This window comes from Thermobia domestica, chromosome 18 (genome assembly GCF_964235325.1).
Source record: "Thermobia domestica chromosome 18, izTheDome1.hap1.1, whole genome shotgun sequence".
NCBI classification, from domain to species: domain Eukaryota; kingdom Metazoa; phylum Arthropoda; class Insecta; order Zygentoma; family Lepismatidae; genus Thermobia; species Thermobia domestica.
In genome coordinates, this window is record NC_137471.1 from 22,945,697 (window position 1) to 22,961,226 (window position 15,530).

Consider the following 15,530-nt stretch of genomic DNA (forward strand, 5'->3'; position numbering starts at 1 on the left):
AATTCAAATTTCAGGACATTTGTGAATGCCAGTATCCTGATAACAGGATGACAAAGAATGTATACATTTATCTGACGGATTCTGTACATGACAGTTCTGGTAGTATTGTTGTAGTTACTGATAATCTAAGTGAAGAATATCGAAGTTCAAATCATTTTAGAAGAAGTAGTCGCCATTTAATAGTACCTCATTAACATCCGAGCTAATGTAGGCCGGATCTAACTCGGTTGGTACGGATGAATACATAGTTAATTTTGTACAGTATTTATTATTGTTGTTTATTGATTATTTCTCTTTATTAAATTATTCATTATTATTGTATTTATTATTTTTATTGAACATACAGTACAGTACGTGGCCCCAAAAGTATGTATACACCCCCTGCATTGATCAAATATAACATTTTAGTTTATGGGTTTATTTGCTTCGGCTCTTCCAAGCTTAAGATGTAAGTAAAAACACATTAAGAACAAATAATAAAGAAACTAAGTCTACCTGATGGATAATAATAAGAAATATTATAAAATGTAATGAGATTATCAGTACGGTACTGTACACCTACTTTTGGGCCACCCTGTATATACATGCATACATACATAAGGAATCGTTCATAATACAACAAATAAAATACGGTTTGATATTGATACATACACAAGTTAAACACAATACAAAACACAACACAAATAAAATACTGTTCAGCATACACGTAAACCCCTGTTTTTTTTAAAAGTCTTTCATAGTCTTTTGGTTCATCAAGCTAGCTCGTTATTGGCCGCCATATTGCACACACAATAGGAACACCATAATGTCAGCTGGTGCCGTGTCGTCTTTCTGTTTGACGTAGAGCAGTGCCTTCTCAAACTGAAACTCAAAACGTGCAACAATTAAAGCTCGCCAGCTTAATTATCATATTTACTCCAGCTTTATGTTTGCGTTGTTGCTGAAATAAAAGCCTGTAAACCACTTATCGTTATAACCGGATTAGATTTTACATTTTTGTTTGTTTGGATTAAGTTCGGATAACAGGGAACTTCGGATAATCGGAACTCCACTGTACATTTAACAGTGCTATGCTTCACTAAGAAATACATAAGCAACAAACGCCATCTAGATTAAACTTCATAAACCAAAGCTACCGTTAACTGATCTAAGCTAGTGGTGGACACAAAAAACAGTTTTTCGGTTTTTAGTTTTCTCCAAACAAGGTTCGGTTTTTTCACCGAAACCGGTTATCGGTTTTCTCCAAAATCGGTTCGGTTTTTCACCGGATCAGATTTCGGTTTTCTTCAAAACTGATTCCGGTTTTATTTCAAAATTGGTTCTATTTCAGACCGATTCCGTTTCCACCGAAATAGTTTTATGTTTTCCAAAAGTTTGCACCGAAACCAGTTTCGGTAAAAATCAAACCGGTGGCTCAGTGGTAGAGCGTTCACTTCTGGTGCATGGGGTCGCGGGTTCAAACCCTGCTCCCGGCAAGTAAACTTTGTGGTGGACAAACACCGTCTGCGTAGGTTTTCTCGGGGTTCTCCCGTTTCTTCCCACTTTCTTTATTTCACCATTTCATTCATTTCACATAATCACCGTCTCCTTTAGCCTAACCGGCATAATCGTGGGACGTAACACTCAAAGATTTCATTTCATTTTTACATTAAATCAGACACTTCACTTGTAGCAACATTACTTTTTATTTTCAAAACCTTCATGAAAATTATTATGTTGTCATAGTAACCAAACAAAATAGGTATCTTCTTTTTAAGAACTCACTTTACCTGATTATCAATCTACAATTAACAACATATTCTATTCTTTTCTTCTTCTTCTTCTTCTTCTTCTTCTACTCAACAGATTCTGTACTTTTAAGCACCGTTACCCAAAATAAAGATACAAAAAAGGAAGTAATTTATCGCATAGATATACAATATCGTCGTATAAATGGCTCCCGACGAGGACTTCTTTAATTGGTTACAATTGAAGAAAGAACCCTGGACCGTTACATATGTCATATACATGGTTACCTTACTTTTCGAATAGCCCTCATATATATATAAATTACAATACATATATTAATTTTATTTTATCTTCGCAATTATCTTACATTTATTTAATAATCAATTATATTTTAATTATATAAATTATCGTCGAAGAGGACTTATTCAAAAAAAATACGATCAACTTGTTAATTATTTTGGTCCAAAAATAGATTCTTTAATTCAATATCTTCGGAGCTCATTAAATCATTAAACAAAAGTACATTGACATATTACACAACTTATTCCTTCCATTTGAGCATAATCAAGATGATTATAAAAGAATTGAAAAGTACAATGTTGATAAGTGAAACAAATTACAAGGGAATCATAACAATACACTAAATGAAACAAAATAATCAATATCATAACAAGGATTAATACAAGTAAAGAAATTATTATATTAAGAAGTAGCAAGGTTTATGTGGGTTAGAATACCGTATAACATGTTTTATTTATCCAGGCATATCTATCATAACTTTTAGTAAGCGATATTTGTATTCATATCACAACGTGCTGAAATCTATAGTATCCATCATTTTTATTATCTGTATAGAATTCAAACAAATATCGCTCCCATCATTTATAACAGTACGAATTATAAATGAAATCATAATTGTATTCAAAGTGAAAATAAACAAGAATTAATTAAACATGTCTTGACGCACGCCACGACTTTAGCTTAAGTTACATTGCCAAAGAATTCGGTTAAGTTAAATTGCACACTACAATCTTGTATACGGCCCTGTCTATTATTTGCTTCCACGGTACCTTGGTTTCTATTTTGATAATTTCTGCCACCTATGAATCTAATATGAAATCCATTTCGTGGAACGTGACACTTATTGTTCGCTTAATTCCTAAATGTATTACGGTTATTGTTCCTGTTTCTCCTAAAGCTAGATTCGGTTCTATTACCGGTAAAATTGGGTTCAGTTCTATCCTCGTTACAATGGAATCTATTATTACTTCTCGCATTAAAATCACCTTCTTCTCTGACATTGATGTTGCAAACAGATACATAACTAACTTGATTACGATTAGTATTAGCTTGATTCCGATTACTATTAGCCTGTAACATAGATTGACTTTCAAAAATTTGCACTATCATAATAAGGTGATTGAAGTTAACGCATTGTGCATAAATCAACATTTGTTGCAACTTAAAAGATAACGAGATTCGGATTGATGCTATTATTCTTGATTCCAGTTGGTATGGATTAATTAACTTCAATTCATTATATACGGATATCACAAAATCAGTAAGACTCTTATCCAATTTTGGGTTATAATGTCTATTTCGAACTAAGGCGTCTCTATTGGCCAACATGAAATCGTTTTCAAAATTAAAAAGTAGAGCATTTTTAAAATCTAGATGATTACGTAAATTACTTCTGATTGCTTTGAACCATACGGAACACGGTGGTAACAAAACAAGAGGCAAAATTTTCAAAAATTTAAATTTGTCTACTCCAATTAAATCACATTCTTCCTCGAACTTTCCTAGAAATAAGCTGGTCGGAATGTCATCTGTCTTACCACTAATTTTTGTTAGAGATCTAATTTCACTAAACCGAAAATGATTACCTTTACTAGTATGCTTGCGATGTTTGGAATTTACGGGAATGTTTTTCCGGCGGTGAGATGAATGATTTCTTCTCCCATTTCTTTCAATACTAACTTCACTATCGTCCTTGTCTGAATATCCTACGGATGAATTACTATCTTCCACTGCTACTCTGAATTCATATAGAATGGGTTCAACGTTGACTGCCGGAACTCGATCACCATTTGCAATGCTAAATTTCTCTTTGATCGCATGTACTTCTTCTTGCAATTTCCTGATCTGATTAGTATGTTCATTAACTAAAGTTTCCACAATTTCTACCGAACTTTGTATATCAGTAAATCGGTGTAATATCTGCTCCATCTTATAATCTGTTCGTTCTAATTTTGAATGTATTTGTTGGTTTATTTGCTTCAATTTACTATACATTTTAGTGTCCATTTGATTAGTTATTTGCTCAAATTTAGCGTCCATCTGTTGTGTTAGTTGTTGTGTTATGGATTGTGTTATTTGGTGGGACATTTGCTCCAGCTGAGTATCCATTTTTTGCTGTATTTGCTCCAGCTTGGTATCCATTTTTTGTGTTGCTGTGATATTTGCTGACCAAGCTGTCTTATAAGATCAACCACGTTCGTTGATGAGTTCGTACCTGGTAGCTCTACATCACCACTTTCCTCAAATATATTTTTATTTCCAGAAACACTCATTTTAATGTTTCCATAAATTCTTTTCTTACTTCTGAGTAAAGTATACACCGTGTTGAACGCTATGATGAGATTGCTTTACTGAACTTCAAACTAATCTCAAGGTACTCCTGGTCGGTAAACCACCATCTAAAATGTAACGATTAACTTCTTGTTACATTCAGCCCACAGTTCGTGTAATTTTTAGATATGTCAACACGGTTAAATTACATTAAATCAGACACGTCACTTGTAGCAACATTACCTTTTATTTTCAGAACCTTCATGAAAATTATTATGTTGTCATAGCAACCAAACAAAATAACTATCTTCTTTTTAACAACTCACTTTACCTGATTATCAATACAAAATCATCAACATATTATATTCTTTTCTTTTCTTTTCTTCTTCTTCTTCTTCTTCTACTCAACAGATTGTGTACTTTTAAGCACCGTTGCCCAAAATCAAGATACAAAAATGGAAGTAATTTATCGCACAGATATACAATACCGTTGTAAAGAAACATGTCTATAAACATTTTTTTATGAGTCTCGAAATAATTTAAGCTAAGAGATGTAAGGGTGTACGAAGGGTGTTTAACAATTATTGTCCCTGATTTAGACAGAAATTTATTTTCCCACAAAGTCACACATTACAGACATTAACTTCGTCTGTCTATGTCCTAGACATGTTAGAACTCGTAAAAACATGACGGCTGGTCAGCAAACTATTGTTCCAAACAATTTCCACAGCTTTGCTTGCAACAACGAAATTCACGTGACCAGTTTTTTTATTCACTTGCTAAGAGGGACTACTATCACCCAACATATTAACCATATCAGCGTGCATCTCCGTTGGTGTTAGCCTTTGTTACTATCACCCAAAACACTAACAATATCAGCGTGCGTTTCCATTGGTATTAGCCTTTGTTACTATCACACAAAACATTAACCATATCAACATACATCTCCGTTGGTGTTAGTATGTTACTATCACCCAACACACTAACCATATCAGCGTGCATCTCCGTTGACGTTAGCACTTCACCTGGAATTATTTGATCAAGGCACACACTTCAGTTTTCTCCATTTTCCCAATCCGGCCACGCTTTCTGCCTGCAAAACACAGAAAACACAACATGTTTCAAAGTATCAATAACATTGTTTTGTACTTTTGTTCAACTCATGGACAATCAATAAAAATAATTATCCAGCACTCGTATATAAAAATGAAATGAAATCTGTAAGTTTTACGTCCCAGGTTATGCCGGTTAGGCTAAAGGGGACGGTGATGATGAGAAAAGAATGAAATGGTGGAATGAAGAAAGTGGGAGGAAACGGGAGAAACCCGAGAAAACCCACGAGCACGGTGTTTGTTCACCACAAAGTCCACACGGCTCAAGCTGGGATCGAACCAGGGACCACCTTGTATATAGAATACAATTCGTTCGAGTGTAAGAAGCATTTTTTTTCGAAGAAAGATCAAATTTTTAATGATTTTCAATGGTAGGTCTGAAGTACAGTAAGCATGCACGTCTTTTTTATTGGAATTTGAAAATAAGTTAAAGCGTATGCTAGTGCGTGCTGGAAAACAATCCGTACGTTCCTCAATATGGTATATTAGTTATGCCATTATGTTTTTTTATATATATGCACCAGTGTTGCCACCCTAAAGTTAAGTAGCTCGCTCCACTATTGCGGACAGTGCTAGACAACTTCTTTTTCATCTCCTCACTGAATAAGAGGATAAATAAATAATAAATGAATTGTGGGAATCGAAGACGTAGTATTTCCTTCCCCACTTTTACTTCTTTCACCGCCTCTTATCATGTTTATTTTATAATAAGGGAACAACTAACATTTCACCCGACAATTGACAGTTTTTCTATTCACGTCTTATAAAAATAAATCCACTTTTCCACCGTTATTCTGTTTGTGTCTAATCTTGAATGCTTCAGTAACGGAAAGACTCAAGTGGCAGATATGTCGAGGGTTTTGACATGGAAATCGAAGCTGATGTACCTAACACAATTTTAATACGATTTATCTATGTTTCGCAGTAAGGTATGCTTTCAGCTAGTTTTTAGGTCGCAACCAGGGCCGGATTAAGGGAGGGGCTTAGGGGGGCCTCCACTCTGATCAAAATTTCAGCTGGCTGTCTAAAAAGAATCAAACAAGATACAACCATCATCATAAGATAGAATATACCAAAATATGAAACATAGAGCCTTAACGTTCCTACTGTATTTGCACAGAAATGTATTAGGCGAAATCAGCAGGGGCCACATTTTTCTAGCCCCAGGTCCCCAGATGGGTTAATCTTTTAATGGGATCACGATGCCTCAGTAGTCCTCTGGAGCTTGGGGAACCTGGTTCGATCCCCACCAAGTAAGTTTCTGGTGGACAACATCGTGTCCGTGAGTTTACTCTTAGTACTCTCGTTTCCTCCCACTTTGTAATCCTACCAATTCTTCCATCATCATTCACTTACCTTATTCATCCGTCTCCCTTAGTCCAAAAAGCATAATCGTGGGACGTTAAGTTGAATCATTTCATTTCATTTTCATTAGGAGGAAAATTAGATTCTCCATTATCATACATTAGGAGAGAACATGCTAACTTCCAAGTACACTCATATCCAAAATTATTGTCGCATGTCTATAAATATGTTGTTGTAAGAATATAATTTGATAACGATTTCGCCCGGTAGTTCTTATAATGTTAGTATGTGTATAATGGGCAAAGACATGTATGTAGCAAATTTCATGTCAAAAGAGCAGTAAATAACAACAATAAAACGAAAATTAAAATTTTCTTGTCTATTTAGCAATATTTTGTTTTACTCTATCTAATTTTCGTATTTATAATTATTCCTACGAAGTTTACCACAAATATACATTTCCCGATTATAAATATAGTATCAGTATTAAAAGTACCGTGTTAAATCATTATCAAATTATATTCTTACAAAAAGACAGTTATAAATATGCGACAATCATTTTGGACGTGAGTGTACATACAATAAATAACAAATTTCTGAAGTAGTAAGGAAAAATTTACTTCAGTACTGGAATATAACTAATATTATCTAATTAAAAATTTTTCCAGGTAGAGTTTATTGCAAATACACTTTTAATTAATGGAGAAAGAATCGAAAAATATATATGTCATTACACTACGCATAATTCATGTGTAAGTAGTAAACGTAATAAACACGGTTTGTAGACTGATTGAAATTATATCGTAACAGATGGCTTGTAATAAACTGATAGAGATGAGTTTTCTAATTAGTAATTATATTTTCGTGGTACGTTCCATTCAAAGGTGAGAATGTGTACAGCGTTTAATTTGTAAGAGTATAATAGAAAAGTAGTTTGTTGCGCACATGTTGCAAACCCACTAACATTATATTTAGTAATTATTAACCAAATTTGCATATTCGTTAGTTAATGACTGCGCGCTACCTTCCATGTTGAAAATGGAGCAGCTGTTAGTCTAATTCACACTAGCTCCCTAATAGGTAACTGAGGTATATATATGGGGTGTCTCAAAAGTCCTCTGTTATTGTCAGAGTTACAACAAAATGTAACAGGGGAAGCTGTCTCCAAATATGATGTTTTCAATCTAAAGTGAGGGATTTTTTTTTTTTTTTTTTTTTTTTGGTAATCGAACGAGCTGTTTGGGCTGTACAATGTTAAATGAAAATGCAAAGTTGTCATTAATATAGGGGCTGAGGGAGGGGAGGACGGGGCATGAGGTGGATACTTTTTGTAAGAGTGTGGTTAATTGGGTTATGTTTGAAATGGGCGTTGGCCATCGGCAGGTTAGTGTAAAAGATAGTAACTTCATTCACTTATGTTGTGGGTCCAGGTAAATGGCAACGTTGCATTTTCATTTAACATTGGTCGCATACAGAGTGTACAGCTCAAACGGTTCGTCCGATTTTTTTTTTAAAGCTCCTTCACTTTACATTAAAAATATCATATTTGGAGGAGGTTTCCCTTCTTACATTTTGTTGTAACTCTGATAATAACAGTTACCCTATGTCAAGGTACTTTTGAGACACAAATACCATTTGCATTTATGTGAGGCAAGGGCGCCGATTTCTCTGTAAATTTGGGGGAAGGGGCATTCAGATGCAGAAGGCATAAATATGAGGATTTTAAGAAAAACTGCATTCAAATTATGCCAAATATTGTATATTCATAAATAAAATGCGGGGGCCCACATGAGCTTTACGGAGGCCCGGCCCCCCAGGATCGGTGCCCTTGATGTGAGATAGCCAGCTCACGATTTAATGTGTAACATATTAGTGACTGCAGCCTATACAGGGTGTTTCAAAACAACACCGACAACGTTTGGGAGGTGATTCCTGACACCAAGATAAGACAAAAAGTGTAGACCAACCTGGGTGCACAAATGCTTCCTTTGGAAGTTGTAGGCTGCCGGATATATATCTTTAAAAGGTTTGTAGCTCCAAAACGGAAGGTGTGGTATAAACGTTTAAAACATGTTTATCATTGGAGTATATTGTGTAATGACTTGCATATCTTTAAACGTTGATAAGTGTTTTTCATTATGTTCGTATAATCACTTTGTCAACGTATAGTTCTTTTATACTATGAATCTGGTAACACTGAAACAATGTTTTTTTGAGATCCAAGACTTGGATGATAAACTGTTGCTCGTAAGACTCGAGAAATTTATATCGTCTGGTCTCGTCTCGAATTTCAAAACAAACTTCCCGTCTCATTGGCAACACTATTACTAGTTTCACTAAAAGAAATAAGCTGCACTATAGCGAAAAGTAACAAAAGAATGTCATCCTCTTGTGAAATGCTATTTTTACATAACAAGTACGGTGAATCCATCAACTTTCATGGGCAAAACGTGTTAAAAATTTCGAATGTTATTGAGAAATTATAAAGAAAATAAAATTGTAAAGTGGTTTTTAAGACATTTTCTTTGGTTTAATATTTACGAAGCTAATGGAGTAGTGGCAGATTCAGGATATGATCAAGGGAGGGGCTAAACCATAGTTTGCCGCTTTATCCAGTGTAAAGGAGGATTGAAGCCCATTTTATCCAGTGTATACCTGAGTGTTATGGGGGACTATAGCCCCTATAGCCTCCCCTTGGATCCGTCCCTGTAAGGGAGACGCTGTTATCAATATACACCAACTGTACGGTATAGTATATGTACTAGTGCTGTCGAAATCGGTTTTTGAAAAAAGTGAAATTTCATAAAACCGAAATATCGGTTTTGAAAACCGCTTTTGCGGTTTCGGTTTTTAAAACCGTATTTGAGGTTTCGGTTTTGAAAACCGCTTTTGTGGTTTTGAAAACCGTTTTTGTTGTTTCGGTTTTTAAAACCGCTTTTGCTGCTTCGGTTTTGAAGACCGTTTTTGCGGTTTCGGTTTTGAAAACCGCTTTTGCGGTTTCGGTTTCAAAAACCGCATTTGTGATTTCGGTTTTTAAAACTGCTTTTGCTGTTTCGGTTTTGAAAACTGTTTTTGCGGTTTTGGTTTTTAAAACCGCTTTTGCGGTTTCGGTTTTTAAAACCGCTTTTGCGGTTTTCGGTTTACAGAAAGCGGTTTTCTTAAAAACCGAAAACCGCAAATGTTACAAGAATTCGACAGCACTAATATGTACCAACTATTAATATACGGTTAAGATAACAATATACGAAACGATGGAGTGAGGAATGTGGGAAAAAACCAGAGAAACCAGAGAAAACCCATGTACACGGTCTTTGTCTACTACAAACCCTATTTGCTGGGAGCCTGGATGGAATCATGGGCTACACGCAGAAGAGATGAGATGAGCGTTCTAGGCCCCTAGTCAAGTATTTGTGTGCCTCAGCCAAAGTGTGGGTATATATAAACAGATACAAAAATAACATTATTACATATATATTGAATGTATATAAACAAATATCCTATCTTCTGCAGAGTGTATAAGGAACCCACACCCGCTTCCAAAAGATACGACAGACATGCTCGCCCGTAAGCAGAACCCCTTTTGAACTTATGCATTGGTTCTGAATTTCAGCACAGACTCACTTAACCCCGCCCCGTGACATATAGCCATGCTACTTGCAGGTTTTTTTTTATGCAATTCTTTGGTTATTAACTAGCTCAAATTAGTTAGTTAGTTAATTATACGATGCGTAATCTAAACCAGCTTGATACGGAATCTAAACCAGATGAACCCACATAGGAAGTCGAACCCAGGTCTCCCGTGCCAAAGGCGTATACTCTAACAATATAAAATATTCACTGGCCTAGTGGCTAGCGGGAGTGCTTTGTTTTAGGTGCAAGTGGTCCTCGGTTCGATCGCTGGTTGGACAATAGTGAAAGTGTTATATTGGTCAGATTTCACTTTTAAAAATGGATTTTGTGTCTTAAGAGCCTCAAGTGCTCAAAAGAGGCGCAAAACGTTTTGTTTAAAACATATGTAAATAACAGCTAATCTATATACCTACGAAAGAGCTCTAAGTGGTTCAGATACTTCAGATACGTATTTCAACTAACTGATTTACTTTCAAACTGCATCAGAAGTGTCACTGTTAATCTCAGCGATCCAGAAAACAATGAGTTGATTTTGAGTTTAACGTTCCGTTCAGCAGCGAGGCTATATGATACGTGGACCTACTGATTAACGTGGAATCCGAACCACATGAGCTCCCGTCGGGAATCGAACCCGGGCCTCCCACACCAAAGGCGCGCACGCCAGAAAACAATAAATTCGTCACTAATACATCGGTCATTTACGATCATTTTTATGTATCTCCCCCTCCCCTAAGCACTGGCGCAAATCCAGGGGATGAGGGAGACATGCCCCTCTCAATCTTCGGACTGGGGGGACTGTCCCCTCAATAATCCGATATGAAATGTGTGTTTTGGGGAGAAATGTGATGATTTGTATCCGACTGCCTCTTCATCTACATCGCCTGATATATATTACATAACAGGTTCACCTCAGAAATCAGAGTCATCTACCGTAATATGAGTCTCATTCCTTCTTTCCGAAAATAAGTCTAAAATCTGCCCATCTGCCAATGTTGAAGACAACTCTGCTCGCCAGATTCTCCACAGCATTGTTTTTCAACTTCATAAATATTTTGAACATCGCTTTAAAAAACTGGGAAAGATCTTACCCGTCCACCCCAATGTTGAAGACAGATTTGCGCCGCTGCCCCTAAGTTGCAAAGTCAAAGTGAAATGATAAAAAAAACATCCCAGGCCCGAAGCTCACCTATGTTGAAAATTTGATCGAGATCAGTCGGTTGGTTCAAGAGGTATTAAGTCACAAATATAGTTACTTTCATTTTTATTTATTCTATATAGATAAAATGCTGTGCCTAATTCTCCCCCATATCTTTGTAGATAACAGGGGCGGATCCAGGACAGACTTCTGGGGGGCGGTGGGTTGTCATACTGCCACTTCGAGCTACTTTTAATACCTTCAAACTCTGGGATGGGTTTTATTTATATATATAAAATAAGAAAGTTTTCTCTTCTGGGGAGGGGCGATCACCCCCCTGGATCCGCCACTGGTACATAATTGTTCAAAAACTAACTAAAGAAGATGGAATGTAGTATAAGTGAACAGCATAAGAAATACTTCCCCTTACGACACTGTTTATTGAAACGTGCATTGATGAGACAGTTTTAATTTTGAATGCGAACCTCCATGCTACATTCATGCTATGACATGACACGTAGCTACGTGTTCATTCATGAGAAAGCGTGTATTTGCATAATCCGTACTATGATTCCGATGCACATTGCACACACATATATAATTCATGGAGCATGCATGCTTTGCTTTATTGATCTCCTAGCAATGTGCTCTGCAAATCATTTGCGTTTTCACATGCGTTTCCAGCGAATCCCGTTATAGTTATCGATTTTTCACTCCTGACCCACTTTACGCATTGAATACGCTCACATGTACGGAATGATTTTGTGTGACGCACATTGGTTCCGCATGCTTATCTTAAAAGAAAGGTTCCCTGGTTCGATCCCCGTTCCAAGTAAGTTTATGGTTTACAATATCGTGTCCATGGGTTTTCTAGGGGTATCCAGGTTTCCTCCCATATTCTCATTCCATCAATTTTTCTATCATCATCCACTTGCCTTAAACATCCGTCTCCCTTAGCCTTAAGAGTATAATCGTGTGACGTTAAACAAAAAATAATTTTATTTCATTTTGCTCATGTTCCACGATACTAACCATTGGACAATGCTCAATAGTCATAGTATCCTCATGTGGTTAGTGGACACTAACTATTCAACAATTGTCGGATTCAGTATAGCCCGCTCCCCCCAGTGATTTTTAACGAATCAGTGATTCTAACGATTCATATTAGTTCATAATGAATCGGAATCGCATGTTATAAAGATATATGATGTAAATCTTGTGGTAAGGAAGTTTTCGTATAAGTAGTAGTAGTAGTAGTAGTAGTAGTAGCGATAGTAGTAGTAGTAGTAGTAATAGCAGTAGTAGTAGTATTAGTAGTAGTAGCAGTAGTAGTAGTGGTAGTAAGTAATAGTAGTACTACTACTAGTAGTAGTAGGAACAGGAACGGGTTAGAAGCCCTGCAAGGGTTGGTTGGGTTCTGTTCTCGATATAAGTAGTAGTAGTAGCAGTAGTAATAATAGTAGTAGTAGTAGTAGAAGTAGTAGTAGTAGTAGAAGAAGTAGTAGTAGTAGTAGTAGAAGTAGTAGTAGTAGTAGTAGAAGTAGTAGTAGAAGTAGTAGTAGTAACAGTAGTAGTAATAGTAGTACTAGTAGTACCGGTATTAGTAGTAGTAGTAGTAGTAATAGTGGCAGTAGTAGTGGTAGTAATAGTAGTACTAGTAGTAGTAGTAGTAGTAGGAACGGGTTACAAGCCTCGCAGGGGTTGGTTGGGTTCTGTTCTCGATATAAGTAGTAGTAGTAGCAGTAGTAATAATAGTAGTAGTAGTAGTAGAAGTAGTAGTAGTAGAAGTAGTAGTAGTAGTAGAAGTAGTAGTAGTAGTAGTAGTAGTAGCAGTAGTAGTAGTAGTACACGTAGTAGTAGTAGTAGTACCCGTAGTAGTAGTAGTAGTAGTAGTAGTAGTACCGGTAGTGACTCTTTCAGTTCCGGTGACAAAGAACTGGGGGGAGCGGGCTATACACAAGCCCAATTGTAAATAGGCATGATATCGTGATATTCCACGAACTAACCATCTAACAATGTGAAGTGCGCATACTCACATACACTAGTACATGTTCCATTATGAAATTGGACGTTCGGTGCGCAAATGAAGAAACTCTCACAATGATGAACGTAAGCTCTCTCTCTATCAGCCTTATTACTCAAGCTGTGCTGGAAATATCTATTAAATCTCAATTAGATTAGGTAGCATTAAGAACCTACGAATATTTATACGATATTATAATAGAAATCAATTCTAAAACTCTCAACAGCCTTTTAAAAAAATAAAATTACATATTATACTTATAATGCATGCATTACACATCATTATCTTTGTAATCATACAGAATTTTTATAATTTTATCATATTATTAAACTTATTGATATCTCATTTAAAAAAAAATCGTAGAGGCTGTTCTCAAAACTTTGTTTTAATATCTTTAAAATATAAATATGTATAGAGATAATCAAGATTACTAGTTATAAAACTACAAATCCTATAATAGACAAAATACTACTATGATTGCAACAGCTCGAACTAATTTGACATATTTAGATTTCAGCTGGTTCCTAGGTTCTAAATATATAACCAAAAAATACAATTTATAGTTAGTTTAGCTTTCAATGTTCGATTTGAGGTTTAAATGTTTACAAATTTATACTTCTAAAGTATATTATCAAGCGAAATTTCAAAATCTTCTTATAGTTCATCCTTTCTTTCAAAACTAATTTGTTTAAGGTTAGTGTAAAGGGACAAGTTTTGCCTTTAGATGGCACTACAGTCTTTGTATCTCTCCCATGTATTTTTTACCTTTCACGAAAATTTACAATTTCTCTTACAAATTTCAACCTAGAAACTAAATTTTTAGAGAAGGAACTTCATAACCTATTAAAGGAAACAATCAGTGCCGATTTTTTATTTAGAATTTTCTTCATTGTTGAAACAGTTCCATTGTTAAAGATTTGGATATCCACTTCAACAATCACTATTTCAACAATGAAGAAAATTCTAAATAGAAAAAATTGGCACGGATTATTGCCTTCGATAGATTATGAAGTTCCTTTTCTAAAAGTTTGAAGCCCGTAGGTTGAAATTTGTAAGAGAATTCGTGATTTTTTTGTGAATGGTAAAAAATACATGGGAGAGATACGAAAACTGTAGTGCCATCTATCGGCAAAACTTGTCCCTTTAAACCAACCTTAATACTTCCGATTCGAAAAAAATGTTCACTTTTTTTTTAACTTAGATCATATGGTAAGGACCGGGAAACTTATCACCATATTTCCAAATATCGTGTAATGTGACGGCGTAGATGGTCACTAGGCATGGCGTTTTCATATTATAGAGTACAGAAGATAAGTGATGGAATGAGGAGTTCTAAGTTCGACCCCAGGCTATGAGAGTTTGTGAGGAACAATATAGTGTCCGTTTGGTTTTCTCTGGATTCTCCTCCAACATTTTCATCTCACCAGTATTTTCATTTCATTCCTTATCCATCCCCTTAGGCCTAAACGGCATAACTGTCGTGCTGTTCCCACGACAGGAGAAATAAAGTTTTCGAACACTTTACAGAAGTCTCGTCTCGTTTTAATTCTCGAAGAAATCTTTTTCGTCTTTTCTCTATTCTCGAAAAGCCTTTCTCGTCTAGTTTTTAAATGTGTGTGTGTGCGTGTGTGCAATATTTATGCCTTGATTTTTTTTTTAAATTTCATCCAGAAGTTATCAGAATAATTCTGTGTTACGAGAAGTTCAGGAAAAGTGTGATATAAAAAACATTTAAACTAGGGATGGCCAATGCCGGAATGAATTCCAAAATTTAGAAAAGTCCGGAGTTCAGGAAAAAATTCGGATTTCAGAAAAATTTCGGATTTCTACAAAAAAAATCGGAATTTAGATAAGTTCAGAATTCAGTAAAATATCGGATTTCGGGGGGAAAAAATTCTGGAATTTAGAAAATTCCGGAATTCAGAAAAATATCGGGCTTCGGAAAAAAATTCCAGAATTTTTAAAAAATTCCGGAATTCAGAAAACGTCCAGTATTTTTCGAATTCTGGAATTTTTCCGAAATTCG

The 15,530-nt window shown here is 35.6% G+C and overlaps 1 protein-coding gene across 2 annotated transcripts in view; it reads right to left on the bottom strand.

The window, feature by feature from the left end:
- Positions 1–332: 332 nt before the first annotated feature.
- The window catches only part of LOC145674939 (uncharacterized), a 120,812-nt gene continuing 105,614 nt past the window's right edge, over positions 333–15,530 (bottom strand). For both annotated transcript variants that reach the window (XM_081745199.1, XM_081745198.1), the window contains exon 2: positions 333–5,392. In XM_081745199.1, coding sequence (XP_081601325.1) covers positions 2,881–4,170 — 1,290 coding nt within the window. In that variant the 5' untranslated portion in view covers positions 4,171–5,392 and the 3' untranslated portion in view covers positions 333–2,880. The remainder of the gene's footprint in view (positions 5,393–15,530) is intronic.